Raw genomic sequence first — 16529 nt, forward strand, 5'->3', positions numbered from 1 at the left:
TATACGTTTATTGTGGTACGCCCACGACGGATAATTGCTCCTCCCTAAATCATCCTATTTGATGTTTTTCCATCAGCTTCGTAGAGCTGCTCCTATTTGGTTAGACTTTTACTGGAAGAAGGAAGTTGGTTTAGCCAATTCTTTTTTGCCCCATGTCAAACTCTCATTATGGTGGAATTATTGTAGGAGAAAATCAAGTCAACCCCCCCCCCCCCACCTACGCTTTCTCCAAGACAAATGACGCACTTTGCTTTTGAGTTTCTTTCTGATTTTCGTGGAAGATTTTTTTATTACTGGGAGCAAATGAGAAATTAAAGGAAAAGCAGAATGTTGTTCTTTTGAAACCGTTTGATTGTTTTAATCCTATATAATAGTGTAGATATACAGGCAAATCAACAAGTGAAAACCTCATTTCAAAAGGTAAGCACGTTTTTGAGTCGTCTCCAAAAATGCAGAGTTATTGTTTCCACGCAAGAAGAATAATCCCTAATTGCAAAAACCATATGAGAGACATTACCATCAGTACATTTCTCAGATTCAAATTCTTTTGGGGAAAAAAACAATAAATTATTCCATACCACATGACTTTAAAGTGAACTGATTCTCAAAATGATTTATACTATCGAAAGCTGCTGTACTTCTAGCTAAGTTTTTATTGCCAATAATTTCAAGAGTGATCACTAAACGTATAACGTCTCTTTTAAGAGACTCTGCTCATGTAATTAAAGGAACACGTTGCCTTGGATCGGCCGATTTGGTCTTTGAAAAGCGGTTGTAACCGTTTGTTATAAAATGCATACGATTAGAAAGATATTTTAAAAGTAGATTATAATGATCCACACAAGTATCACTCGAAATTGTGTGGTTTTCCTCTTACCTCGTCGACAAACACGGTCGGCCATTTATGGGAGTTAAATTTTTGACTCCCATAAATGGCCGATCGTGTTAGTTTACAAAGTTAAAGAAAAACCACGCAATTTCGAGGCAAATATGTGTGGATCATTGTATTCTACTTTTAAAACATCTTTCCAACCAGATGCATTTTATAACAAATGGTTACAAAACGCTTTTTATAGACCAACTCGTCCGATCCAAGGCAACGTGTTCCTTTAATGAATCCTCATGGGGGAAAATGTACTTTCCTTTTGAATTTCTATCTGATTTTCCTAGAATTTTTGTTTATTTTTGTCTGTTGGAAATTGACTTGACTTGATTTAAAATTTAGAGGAGTTTTAGTATAATGCAGTCAGAGAGTCTTCAGTTGTATTTGTTAAAAATGGCAAAGGTGATTTAGTGCCGCGACCTGTCCAAAGTCGTTTCAGATGACGAGGCCCTTTCTACCGGCTTTCAAATTTCATTTGGTTGTTGATCTGTCAATAAGTGCATAGGCTTGATTTATTTTGAGATTTGGTGTGTCGCTTAAAGATGCTCTGATGTTTACGTAAATACTAAAAAAATAACTGGCCTGCACTTAAACTTATAGCATGGGGAGTTAGTGGGGAATAAAACACCAGATATTGATTTAAAAAATAATATTAAACGTCTTAATGTTGAGAAAGGATTCCCTTTTCAGACTATATCATCATATTTTTCCTGATTTTTCCCAGGGCAAATAATAAATTATAATAATAAATAAATAAATAAATTAGAATCCAGATTGACGTAGGAAGACTATCATATCTGGAATACTTTCCCAACAACCCCCCCCCCCTGAGTTTTGTTGTAATCCTTTGCTCCTCTTTTTGCAATGAATGCACTGTTTTTCTTTGTACTTGTTTATGTCTCTGAAGAAGGTCCGGTTTGGATCAAATGGTTCAAAAGCTAAGGCCATCTACCCTACTCATTTTATAATAGTAAATAAATGAAAAAAAGAACAAATAAATAATGTAAAATAAATAGGGAAATAAAAAATAAAATAAAAGATTACATAAATAGTTAAACAATTAAATAAAACAATTTAATAATAACAGCAAAACAAAACTAATAAAATAATAGCGACAATTTATTTCAATTCAAATTAAAATAACCTTAATAAAAAGGAACGCTAGCCTTCCCCTTCTCCGCCAATCCAACATCTCATTCTTTGAGTTCTGTTTTACTCCCTGATCCATCTATACGAACCCTACGGATGTCCGACACTCAAAGGATAAAGCAATCAAAGTTACGCTTCTCCTTTAGTCTCGGGCGCATCCGGAATTTATGCTTGGAGGGGGCTTTCAAATTGATCCCACGCAGATCCCATGCATTAAAGCCATTATACACTTTCGGTAAACAGTATTGTCCAAGTCCCACACTTCGTGTATCACAACTTATATATAAAACAACAAACCTGTGAAAATTTAGGCTCAATCGGTCATCGGAGTCGGGAGAAAATAACGGGAAAACCTACTCTTGTTTCCGCGCGTTTCGCCGTGTCATGACATGTGTTTACAATAAATCCGTAATTCTCGCTAACGAGAATTTATATTGTTTTACTGTTTTCTCAAAAAGTAAAGCATTTCATGGACTAATATTTCAAGAGAAGTCTTTCACCATTACCTTCTATAAACCCTGTAAATTATTTGTAAATCTGTGAACTTTTATTTTTTTTCTGTACCGAAAGGGTCCAATGGCTTTAAATAGGGAGTAAACATCATCAGTTTTATCTGAATTCGGCTGAATTTCATTGTTGTTTTTGTTTTAATGTTCTGCTTTCTTATGAGAAAGAAGAAGAGGAACAAAACAGGACTAACTAGTCTCACGAGTTCTGAAATGTACTCCTGCCTCAACGCAAAACATATAAATCTACACATCAAAGCAGATGTATTTGCATGGTGTTCTGCAAACTGATAACAGTGAACTCTCTTTATAACAAGGTCACATGGTCAAATTACCTCTTTATAAAATAAAGAGGACAGCAAAACAGAGAAACACAAAGCAGAAATGAGATGTGGGACTTCAGAATGTACTCTTTAAGATGAACCTCATCTTAACAGTGCTCTTTAGATTGAGAGCTGACTGTGTTTATTTTGATCAAACCAATAAATGAAAAGAACAATAAACTAAACAAATATTTTTCAGTTTGAATGATGTCATTGCACACACTTGTTGCTTCTTAACCTGTAGACACAGTTGCCATGGAAATTTGACCTGAATATCAAGTGTTATCACAAACTGCCTGTCCATCTACTCAATAACAAAATAAAAGCTACAAATAGTTTTGACCGATTGTTATGTTTCTCTTTTCCACGGCGCCTACCCTCTCCACCTTATCAGGTATTTATCAAAGGCTACTCCCTAGGATTGGCGGATAATACGTACATGATGTAAAAGAAATACAAAGCTGGAAGTGTTTGTGCGTTGGGATATCCTTTTGGGGGAAATAGAGTTACACAAACAAGCTTGACAAACAAGTTTTGTGACAGTTATTATAACGGATCGATAATCTACGTCATTAGTTAAATATACATTGTCATGTGAATGGCCTGAAGGGTAATGGCATACCAATGGCTTCTATGAATGGAAAACAAAAATACATTCAAATCTTCAGCTTCATAATAAGTAATCATAAAAGTTTCTCACAGAATGAAACTAAAAATACATCTGCATAAATAAGATGTCCAAGTATGTCTGGGTATGATACAATGTAGAGTTCATGGTATAGAATTTCACACTCAGGTTTTTATTTGTGATGAATGCCCTTTGATGTTTGTCTGTTACTTAAAATGTAGCATTAGGACATCAACCTCTTAGTAATTAAGTTTCCTTCTTTGAAATCTTGAATGTGAGCAATATTTACTGCTTTTAAGCAGTAAATATTAGTTATATGAAATTGGAGTATGGTGTCAAAGCTAAATCTCTGGTTTATCCACCTTTACAAGTTATCTAAGAAAACTAGCTGTACCTTATCTTGATTCAAAGCTCAGACAAAAATCACAAATGTCAAGATGGAGTGCGTGAATGCTTTATTTTGGAGATCCATTGGTTTTGCACTGACACGACTGCTTTAAAAACATAGTAACATGAATCTGGCAGCAAAGGTTTGACTTTGACATTTGTTTTTTCTTTAACCAATGACGAATATGTTCTTTAATCATGAGCACTTCAAGAATACCTGGTATACAGTTACCAGGAGGGTTCTCTGAAATGGACAAATACATTCCCCAATCATCCAAAACAGATTACATTTCCGAACACTCCACACATCAAGTATTTGAGAAAACAACAAGTGTGTGTGGATTCTCTCTTGATTAAAGTCAAGCCCCACTAATAACGTATCCCACTAAGCTATCAAATTCTCTCCCAAAACAATGCACATGATATATATGCCGCGGGTGGAGGCGACTCCCATTACTGTTTGAATATTTTTGGACAAGCAGCCCACATACATTGGCTGGTTCTGATTTTTAGCTTCTTTGGCTTATGCTGACTATCTAGAACCATGGCTCCATGCTAGAACACTGGTACTAAAATAATAATAAATACATGTAGTTGCCTCTTATATAGCACTCAAATCCGTCACTCAGTGACGCTCATGGGGCCCCAACATTCAGGTTGTTTTCTTCTGCAGGTATTTGCTATGTGTTTTGAAGTAAGAGACCTTTCCCTTAACACAGTACCATGTAACGGTTAATAAGGTGCTGTGGCTATGCAGCAAATCAAACCAGGATCACTGGGGCAAACTCCTTGTCTTTACAATAAGTGTAGGCTACTGGGTTCTTTTACGTGGTATCCAGTCTTTCCTCGCCTCCCACCTCTAGCACCCTGGTTCGAATCCCACTGGGGGCAACTGGGGGGCACTATGTGAATTGGGTTTTCATGATTGTTTGTAATGCTATGTTTTTACTATATTTTTGCTACTTTTTAACTGTTGTGTATTAAAAAAGAAATAGTGCTATTTTTGCTTATGTTTTTTAATCCTGCATTTTAATGTTTTTTTTTGACTGTACAGCGCTTTGAAATAGTGTTAAAGGCAGTGGACACTATTGGTAAATACTCAAAATAATTATCAGCATAAAACATCATTTGGTAACGAGTAATGGGGAGAGGTTGATAGTATAAAACATTGTGCGAAACGGCTCCCTCGAAAGTGGCGTAGTTTTCGAGAAAGAAGTAATTTTCCACGAATTTGATTTCGAGACTTTAGATTTAGAACTTGAGGTCTCGAAATCAACCATCTAAACGCACACAACTTCGTGTGACAAGGGTGTTTTTTCTTTCATTATTATCTCGCAACTTCGATGACCGATTGAGCTCAAATTTTCACAGGTTAGTTATTTTATGCAAATGTTGAGATACACCAACTGTGAAGGCTAGTCTTTGACAATTACCAATAGTGTACACTGCCATTAAAGGCTTTTCCCCCACATCTAAAACTAAAACTTCCTTCTTTGTATTCTATCAACTGGGTTCACTTTTCTGAGAGTACTTGGCTTCGAAATGAAGCCTAAAATCTATTGACTTAAATTGACTGAAAACAACACTTAGTCTGGTTCCTATCCTTTAAAAGCTGACCTAGTAATACATATATTTTTTTCTGATGCCCCCTTTCCTCTTTCTGGGAATCCTTGGCTTCACAACAAGAATAAATGAAAATAAATGAAGTCTAAAACCCATTGACTTAAATGTTGTTGAAACAACACCTTGGCCCAGTTTAATAAGGCGGGTGGGCAGAAAATATTGCTGATCAAATTTCTTTGCTAAGAAAAAAATTGAGAGGGGCAACCAGTTGCAACCATGTAAACTTGATGGAATTTTGTCTGGTAACCAGTTTCTCTATAAGCACACTGTGCTTAATGCTTACAGGCTTCATGAAACTCCGGGCCCTTGTCTGATTTTCATCTTTTCATGGCCGACCTAGTAATACATATTTTTTCTCATGCTCTATTTTCCCCCTGTAATTTATCATAGCAGTTGATAAAACATCATGTCTGTAAATCACATGCTTGAGTTTATACAAACACTCGCCTAAAATGATGTCATCTCGGGTTCGGATTTCATTCTTCAAACATTTTTTCTTATTTTTCAAAAGATCACAGATGAGGATCGTCTTTCAGTTTGAACAGGCAGCTGATAAAAATGAAGATTTATCGTAGACAAATATCGGCATGTTGACTTGCTCCTTCATCGTGTTCCTGCTCAGATAATATTACTAGATATAGTTGGCTAGGGAAAAAGTCCTTTAGAGGCGCTGCAGCTAATTTCACGAATTGCTAGGATCAATCCTATCTCGAGTTGGGACGAGTAACCCGTCCTAACTTAGGATGGGATCAATACGTCCTACGTGTTTTGATACGGAACTGAACCCGTCCTAAGTCCTAAGATTAATCCTAAGTTAGGAAGAGTTTGGTGAAATCGACGGCTGGACACTTTAGACCTTTATCATGGTGCAGCCATCTTTCTCCCATTCAAATCAAGGTAACCAAACCGAGGCTGGAAGGAGAAATAGTCTGGTTCCTTTTTGTACAATGTGTACTAGCATCCATTACTGCTATTTGAAACAAGGTACAAGAACAAGATGGTGGCAGCATGATAATAGTCTATTGGTAACTACTCAAAATAATTGTTGCCCTAATCTTTTTAAAATGATTTTTGGGGTTGAACAAAGAATTGACTAGAGTGGGATTCGAACCAACGACCTCCGGATTAACGACCTCCGGATTAACTCTAGTCAATTCTTTGTTCAACCCCCAAAATCATTAAAAAATTTACCCAGTCAGTTTCCCTTGTGGTTTATATTGATTTCAAATCTGTTCTACTAAGTAACAAGCAATGGAAAGCTGTTGATAGTATAAAACCTTGTGAGAAACGGCTCCCTCTGAAGCAACATGGTTTTTTGAGAAAGACTCTCTTTTTGAGAAAGACTCAAATAATAAAAGACCTTAGCTACAGCCTCTTATTATGCATCTCAAAGCACACAACATATTGCAACAAGGGTGTTTTTTCTTTCAATATTTTCTTGCAACTTTGATGACCAATTGAGCCCAAACTTTCACAGGTTTGTTATTTTATGCATATGTTGGGATGCACCAAGTGAGAATACTGGTCTTTGACAATAACCAAACGTGTCCAGTGTCTTTAACAAAAAGATTGGCAAAGGATCCTTACCCTAGCTAGCCCATTGATAACTGTGGTTCACCTGCTTGCTGCTTAATTAAGATCTTGTCATAGTCAATATAACTGCATATCACAAACAAGCAAGATTGTTATTACCTATGAAGTAATTTGACATCAAAACAGACTTGAAATATTTGAACCATGCGCTGACCCTCAGTTTTGATTGCAACTTCATTATTACATGCCCAGAAGAATAGCACAAGGCTCTCTAAGCACTTCCAGGCACAAAACGTTTATCTTTCTCCAAGTAACAGAAGACAGGCATATTACTTGGGTGGGATTCAAACCCACGACCTTTGCAATTCTAGAGCAGTGTCATACCAACTAGACCACCGAGGTTGCCCGGTAGTTAAAGGCAGTTCGAATCCTATGTTTTGGCAGCGGGTAACAGGAAAGTACTGAGTATACAGTGCTAACACACATCGGTATGTATGGGTAAAAACAAAAAAATAATATTCTTTATCCCTGATTCAAACTTAACATCTATTATGTAAGTAACAGAAGGTTGTAAGAAACGTAACATTTGACTCTTGACAAAAAGATATTCCTGAAGATGAGCTGAGTTTACTGTTTAACTGCATTGGCTCTTTTCAGAGCCAACACTCATCTCATGGTGGTACCATGGTTCTTGCTTTATAGGTTGTCCCATTACAGTTACAACTTATTTTCCACACCAAGCAGCTTTAAGCATGACAAATTCTAAATCAGTAAAGAACAACTAATTAATCTATGAACATTTGCTGTCTAGTGGCCTTTCTAGTTTTTTAATCCTAAAGTGTAACTTCTAGTATTTTTATTACCAATTAATTTAAACATCGTTGGTGCTTTTCGAACAAAACAACAAACAAACTCTCTGATGCATTACTAAATTGTGAAAATGTTGTGTTTGAAATATTTGTTTAATGTTATCCAGCGTCACACTTTCTCCTTTAATAGAGACAGATTGAACGGCTGCATCAATAAAGTTTACCGACGACACAACCGACTCGACTGTCTGTCAAGTAACTAGGATAGGCAGTATTGGAGCGTAGTCTTTTATACAACGCAGTTTTACAAGCTCGATATTATCAACTGTCTTAAGGTAGCTATAATTACCCTCTGGCTTATTGATCTTAACTCAAGGCAAGCCTTGCCCAGTTGATCGAGGGCCATTGGTTTTTTAATAGAGTCTGGTCAGATGAGGTAAGAAGGGGAATAAATGCTAACGATTTCCTTCATGTTGTCTTATATTGCGTGGGTATCTTGTATTGTTTCCTTGGGTTTTACGGATAAGAAGGAGTTGATGTACTGGTTGGAATTCGGATATTATTTAAGTGATCACGTTTCAAGAGATAATCTACTACTGTTGCATGTTTGTCTTCAAGATGTTTTCAACCCCTTGAGGCACAAGTGTTAATTGAATTTCGATAAGGGTTATTTGGAAGGGGAGAGAAATTTCACCTGTCTTCATAAATAAAGATTGGTACGAGACGGTCATAATTAAGATTGGCTAAAGTTGGTTTCAATGATTGTTATGAATACATGTAGCAAATGGTAAAAGCTTACTTGTAAACCCTTTTGAATCTTTTATAAACCATCAGATAAATTGTTATTTAATTTAAATTCCCAACATAATGATAGTTCAATTATGAATACTGAAGTCTCTTCTATGCCGTTGATATGAAAATAAGGTAAAATAAACAAAGTTTAGATTAATTTAGTTTGGATTCACACATTACTGAGACAGTGTGCTCCTCCCCTATCATCATCTGACACAGTTGAGGGATGGGCTAGACAATGAGTTGACATCTCTTCTTATAACTAGACACCAATCGCTAGAAACCCCCCCCCCCCCAAATTCCCTGCAAGCTCTAAAAAAAATCTTAAACTTACAGAGCTCTAGCTAGGTAGATGTGTATTCCGACCAGGGCCCAATTTCAAAAAGCTGTTTAGCAGAAAATACTGCTTAACAAATTTCTTTGCTAAGCAAAAATTGAGTGGGGCACATTAACAACAGTGTAAACCTGATGTATTGGCTGGTAACCAAATACCTTTGTGTGCTTAAAGGCTTCTTGAAATTAGGCCATGCTGTGATAATTTCCTACAGGGTGATGACATCATAAACTAAGATGACAACATCCTAAGATGATTTATCTCAGGATAAAGATAAAGTAGAGTGTCGTCTCCCAGATATATTTAATCTTGGGATGACGACATCTTGAACCTAGGATGTTGTCTACCTGAGATAAGCTATATTTGTGGTGCCATCTTCAGGATTTTATCATCCCAAGATGAATTACATCGGATGGTCAACGTCCTATACTTTAATAAAGTATTTTATGGAGACAACATCTTACTTTAAAGGTTTTAGTACCTTTTGTAGAAGTTTTTGGCCATGACATGAATCTCTACTTACTGTGTATGAAGATGTATGTAATATGATAAACCTGTAGAAGTTTAAGCCTCATTTGCAGTCAAGTTTTTTGAGAAAAAAAAGTTAAAATCACAGAGCAATGTTTTTAGGAGAATCGTGTAAACCCAATGTACATGTACATGCTAAAACAATTTTTGTCTCATTTTCGTTTGATTGTTTTACTCATTTCTCAAAAACTACAGCACCTTAGCAAGTAATATTTTAAAGGAAGCTTTCTACTATCATTATCTTTACACCGTGTAAGTTTCACGTAAATCTGTGGACATTTTAAGTTTTGTGTCATGTAAAAAGTACCCAAACCCTTTAACGATGCCATCATATCCCAAGATAATCATCATAGGATCTCAATATCTTACTTTATGATATCATCATCCTGCAGTAAATTATCTCAGGATCTCAACATGTCGAATGACACTTCCTGAGCTCCATAGAAACTGTCGCTGTAAGGGGCGCATTCATCCATGCCTCCCCAAAAACACCTCTCCAAATTTGAAAACACAGTCACGGAATCGTTCCCGCGGCTTTGCCCGAATAAACGTTGTGAACTGTTATACTTCCCACCTTTGTAGCCAGCAAAACTCCACCTCTAAATTTTGTAAGACGGGGGAAGAGCACACTTGCTCCCAGGTGTGCCAAGGGTGACTACAGTTGCATTCTTAATAAGTCATATCCCCTTGGTGGTGGGGAGGAGGAAGTTCTATCACTATTGCCAGTTGATTTAGTTTCATTTTCTTGTCATGTATACATTATACAATTAAATTAAAGATAAGTCAAGTAACACATTTTGGGATCATTAGTTATTTATGCTAAAGATACGGTACACTAGTGGTAATGTTTTATATTTGGTTTCCAGACCATGTATGTATCTACTTGCCAAACATATTCTGCCACGTCACCATGCATTACCTCAAAACCAACTGTGGTAGTGTTGTCTATTTTTTTTTTTTTTTGGAGGGAGGGTATACTCTTTGTAATGACTCTAAGTTGATGACCATAAAAACTTCGGTAAGAATCACTGAAGAACTGTTGATAGTATAAAACATTGCAAGAAACAACCCTCTGATGTAGTGTAGTTTTAGAGAAAGTAGTAATGTTCGCCCCAACATTTTAATCTGAGACAGGGTTTCACCAATTGAACTCAAATTTTCACAGGTTTGTTAATAATAAGCATATGTGGAATTGGAATGCACCAAGTGAGGATACTGGTCTTTGTCTTTGACAATTACCAAAGTGTCCAGCCGTCGATTTCACCAAACTCTTCCTAACTTAAGACTAATCTAAGGACTTAGAACGAGTCCAATTCCTGCACTGTAGCATGCAGACCTTAAGATTATAACTCGTCCTAACTCGACATAAGACGAGTCCTAACTCGACATAAGACGAGTCCTAACCCGACATAAGACGAGTCCTAACTTGACATAAGACGAGTCCTAACTTGACATAAGACGAGTCCTAACTCGACATAAGACGAGTCCTAACTCGACATAAGACGAGTCCTAACTCGACATAAGACGAGTCCTAACTTGACATAAGACGAGTCCTAACTTGACATAAGACGAGTCCTAACTTGACATAAGACGAGTCCTAACTTGACATAAGACGAGTCCTAACTCGACATAAGACGAGTCCTAACCCGACATAAGACGAGTCCTAACTCGACATAAGACGAGTCCTAACCCGACATAAGACGAGTCCTAACTTGACATAAGACGAGTCCTAACTTGACATAAGACGAGTCCTAACTCTTTGTGAAATCGACGGCAGTGCCTTGAAACTCAACAGGAAAATCATCAACAAGATATTATCCACAAGCAGATTTGTTGTCCTTCGGATGGGACATAAAGCTGTTGGTCCAGTGTGTTGTGTAACGCATGAAAAGAACCCAGTGCACTTCATATCGAAACGAGAAGGGGTTCGCCCTGGTGTTCCTGGTTTGTTGGCAGTATATTGCGCCCCAGCACCTTGTAAACCATTTCATGGTGCTCCGATATGAAGTAGGGTCTAGGTCTCTTAATTCAAGCGGTAGTCCCACCTTGCAGGAATAGTATATGTTAAAGGAACACGTTGCCTTGGATCAGACGAGTTGGTCTATAAAAAGCGTGTGTAACCTTTTTTTATAAAATGCATATGGTTGGAAAGATGTTTTAAAAGTAGAATACAATGATCCACACAAGTTTGCCTCGAAACTGCGTGGTTTTCCTTTTACTGTGCGAACTAATACGGTCGGCCATTTATGGGAGTCAAAAATTTGACTCCCATAAATGGCTGACCGTGTTAGTCGACGAGGTAAAAGGAAAACCGTGCAATTTCGAGGCATGTTTGTGTGGATCATTGTATTCTACTTTTACAACATCTTTCTACCCATATGCATTTTATAAAAAACAGTTACACGCTTTTCAAAGACCAACTCGTCCGATCCAACGCAACGTGTTCCTTTAAAGTGCCTTGAGTGACGGATATTCCCAACAAAGTAAACCAAGCCACTTTTATTATTATTAAATTTTTGTTTTCTTCAATGAGGAAAATGACAAGTGCCTTCACAAATCAGGGTTGCCATTTTGGCCTTGACCACTTATTGTCTGGAATTAATTCTCTACAGTTACAAAACAACTGGATAATTTGGCCGTCTGATCAGACTGGGCATTGATTTGCTGTCACCCCCCCCCCCTCAACCACAGGCCAAGGATTCATAAGACAAATGGTTAATATCGAATTACTAAGGACGATTCGCCCATGGATTTATGTAGTGCAGCTTGTGCAAAGTCATTTTTGTGTTTTTGTATTTTTCTTTTTTAGGGGAGTTTTCCTTGGGAGACACATTTGGCAACTGGATATGGCTAAAAGGTTTAAATTTGCAAAGTGTTCAGATACAGGATAATAACCACAGTGATATATGTAACGGTATCAGAAATATTGACCTGATATTAAAATTTGTTATCAACTAATAAAAAATAAATAATTTTTTCCATTACTAATATTATCAAGGTTTTTTTTAGGGGACGCTATTTTATGTATACATTTCTTTGATCTCATGTTGCGCACAAGAAGGGGGGGGGGGGGGGGTGTGGTTGTGAGTCTATCCCCTACAGATATATTGAATGTGTCAACAGCACATCTATCCATTTAGATCAATATGTTGGTGGTAATTAACACTATGTCAGTGTGTCACTGACCGATTGCAAAAGAACCTATAAAACGCCAGAGCTTGGCTATACTTGTTTACAGGGAACATTACAGAATTGTTTTTTGCTAACAAAACAGTTGCTGGCAGTGTAAGCACTTTATGTAGTCCATCATATACATAAACTGACAAACCTGTAGAAGTTTGAGATCGATCGGCCATCTGGGTCACGCGAGAATAGTGAAAAACCGATTACAAGTTTTGCATTGCATCGATGCCAAAATAAAAATGAATAAAACGCTCACTGAGCGATAAACTCCAAACGGCGAAGTCAGATTATTTTTTTCTCATCAAATATGACATTTCAGACATAAATATAAGGGATGTTTTCAACTATCATCATCATTAGACTGTGTAAGTTGTATGTAAATCTGTGATCTTCACGTTTTGTTTTTCTTACCAATTCTGTAACGTTCCTTTAACTTGAAATTTCTCTCTAACCATTGTAAACCATTTCTAAAATGTTACAATAAAGTCTTTTTACACACTTTTCAATCTATGGAAGCTGTTTTAAATTACTGCAAACTCACGTCTCAGGTAACATAATCAGACACACAAAAGTGAAAGAAAACATTCATGAACCAAAATATATAAATAAATTCCAAACAGAATAAAACAATAAGTAGCCACAGCAATGCGGAGTGCACAAAATACACACTTGACATTTCAGCTTTGCTGTCGCAATACTTTAATCTCTCTCAATTGCAATCCAATTAAGAACCAATTTACGGACAGCCGTTTAAAGGAAGGGCGGCATGCACTGTAATGTCGCGAGATGCTTTCAGAAGAGGCTTTAGCAGGTTTCTCATTTTTGTTAGGACATGGTGCGTTATCATAGAGCAATAGTGAGGGTGGAATGACCGTCAGGCCAAATTAAAAAAACATGTTTACTGTCACCGTCCACTTTCTTTTTAGAGACTGCCTTTTTTTTCCCCCCTAAAAAAAGAAGAATATAAAATTTAATGATATCAGACGAAAAAAAATTAATTTAGAAAAAGCCCAGCTGGTTGTCATTAAAAATGTGTCCGGCGGCCATTTAAAAAAAAAAAAAAAAAAAAAAGCGCTCCTCCTTCCTTCAAAAAGGCATGAGGCTAAACACGTTTTGTTTTATTTGGCCTTCAATAGTTTTCAAAAATAGCCAAGCTAGTTGCCTTTAAAAATGTGTCGGGCAGCCATTTTGAAATATATATAATATTTGAAAAAAAAAGAAAAGGCCCTCCTCCCTACTTCTTTTTCAAAAACGCAGGACGCTAAACATGTTTTTTATATTATTTGGCCTTAGTGAATTGTTGCCTTCTTTACCGCAGTCCTGTCCCAAGCAATATAATCCCGCACTACGATAAAACCAAAATGATATCAAATATCATTTCAAAGACAATGCAAGTCATGGTCGAACACAAAGTATTTAACTAAAACTACATTAGAGGTTTAAAATCTGAGGATCAGATGTTCAAAAAGTACCCGGTAAGAAAGGCGGAACGTTTTTCGCTTTAAATGATAAATAGCATGAATATATTATTGAAACCCGACACTCACTGGAAGAGTTTCAGGGTTAATAAACTGAAAACTGAATAATCCAGAATGTTTTAAAAGTCTAAAATCATACTTTAAAAACTTCTTAAAGATTTTTTTCAAATTTTTTTACTAAAGTTTATGCAAAGTGCCAAGCGGTTGCAAAAGGTGCTCTATAAATCCATTATTATATTCATGAATGCATAAAAATGCTGCAAGAGGGGCAACAAGTTTTGCTAAAAAATACTACATTGCGAACAAATTGGTGTCGCCCTAATGTTTTTAAGAGATTTATTTCTTTATCTACCGGTATGTCAGGTGGAATGAGGACAAAAACTCAGGTTGAATAGTAACCAAACTCTCAATGCAATGGCTTGTTATTTTAAAACAGCTCTCTGATGGACCATCGTCCCATTGTGTTCACTTTTCGCAGCACTCACATGCGCGCATCATGAATATTCAAATGTAACCTCTTGATTACAACAATGAATTGGAGGGCATTATATATCATAAAGATGGTGCGACTGTCACTGACTAACCATTATAGCGAAAATCCCATAGGGGGTATAGGGTTTCAATTGGGCAAAATGGACACATATAGTGTGACCCAACTGAGAACAATATTGATATCACCATTGAGAGTAGGATGGTTTAAATAGGGATAAAGGCAAACCTAATTGGGATGAATCAGGCGATTGATAGAGATGACTGGGTGACCTGATTTGGGCCTGGATTGATATCACTATAGACCTTATCGCCAATTTCTCTGTACGCGCACAATAGACGTGGAATGAGGTGCATGCTGGTCTAGCTAGCTATCAAATTTGTTCACTAGCTAGACCAGCATGCACCTCATTCGACAGTTTGCGCTTGCGCAATGGTAATTGCGAAAAGGTCTTTACGCAAGGATACACCCACATCCTCTGGGATAAACTGGGGTTAAAGTTTACTTCAATTGGGTGTTTAAAAAATCCTGATTAAAGTTTATTGGGATAAACTGGGTAATATTTACTTCATTTGGTACTTTTGGCAACAAAATTTTAGGCAAAATTGGGATAAAGACAAGTTGATTGCATATTGCTCCAGAGCTATATTGATCAAGTTGGACTAGTTAGTTCTACCATGCAGTGTTTGAGTGACATCTATATCGACTATGGTTAAGTCTAGTCAACTCTTGTCAGGCAACTTGTGCATGGGTTACTTCAAGTTAGTCAAATGAAGTAAGCTAGACTTATCAATAATGCTCCACAGCTATATTGATCCAGTTGGAGTAGCTAGTTCATCCATGCAGCGAGTGAGTGACATAGATTAAGGTTAAGTCTAGTCAATTCTAGTCGGCCAACCAAACTTGCGCATGGGTTACTTCATTTTAGTCAAGGAACTATAATGCTAGACTTACCATTGCAAAGACGAGGTGATTGCATGTGATGTACATGTTTGATCTGACGATAACACCATTGACGGTAGTTTTAGTATCCACTGTTGCAAGGATACTGACAATAAGGCACAGCAGGAGCATTAAAAATCTGTGTACAAAAAACAAAAAGAAACAAAAAATTACTACTATTGAATAATTTTCCCAACACATTGTTGAAAGGATGGGAGGGGAGACAGACAAGGTGTAGCCAGGGTTTGCCTTTTTTGTTAATTTAGTATCAATTTAGGCACAACTTGAGTAATAGTTACTCACATGTTTTAGTCTACTTCAATTTAGACACAATTTGAGTATAAGTTACTCACAGTGCTTTAGTTCACTTCAATTTAAGCACACTTTGAGTAAAGTTACTCACAGTGCTTTAATATACTTCAATTTAAGCACAACTTGAGTAAAAGTTACTCACAGTGCTTTAGTATACTTCAATTTATACACAATTTGAGTATAAGTTACTCACAGTGCTTTAGTATACCTCAATTTAAGCACACTTTGAGTAAAAAAAAAGTTACTCACAGTGCTTTATTATACTTCAATTAAGACATAACTTGAGTAAAATTTACAGGAACACTCAGGAAACTAAATCCCTTTGCATATTAAATTTACCTCTTTAATTAAATGAGTAAATATGATGAACAGCCATTAAGGGTAAAAGTAAAAAATACCTGTGGGTCTTAATGCACACACAATGCTATAACGAGCGTAAAAAAGTGTTGATAAATGACAATTCTGTTTCATGATCAAGGATCATTAATTTCCTCTTGACATAATGGGGTCCACCCCAATTAGGAACAAATGAGTCAAACTAAAACACACAAGGTACAACCGTAGAGCAGTTCAACAAAGATTCCACACAAAAGATTGTTTTTTAATAAAGATCAATGACCAGTAACATT

The 16529-nt window shown here is 36.6% G+C and overlaps 1 protein-coding gene across 3 annotated transcripts in view; it reads right to left on the reverse strand.

The window, feature by feature from the left end:
* Positions 1-16529, reverse strand: part of LOC139949701 (potassium voltage-gated channel subfamily KQT member 1-like) — a 138073-nt gene that overhangs the window by 37454 nt on the left and 84090 nt on the right. For all 3 annotated transcript variants that reach the window (XM_071948187.1, XM_071948186.1, XM_071948185.1), the window contains exon 3: positions 15601-15727. In XM_071948187.1, the coding sequence (XP_071804288.1) occupies positions 15601-15727 (127 nt within the window). The remainder of the gene's footprint in view (positions 1-15600; positions 15728-16529) is intronic.

Source organism: Asterias amurensis, chromosome 17, assembly GCF_032118995.1.
Source record: "Asterias amurensis chromosome 17, ASM3211899v1".
NCBI lineage: Eukaryota > Metazoa > Echinodermata > Asteroidea > Forcipulatida > Asteriidae > Asterias > Asterias amurensis.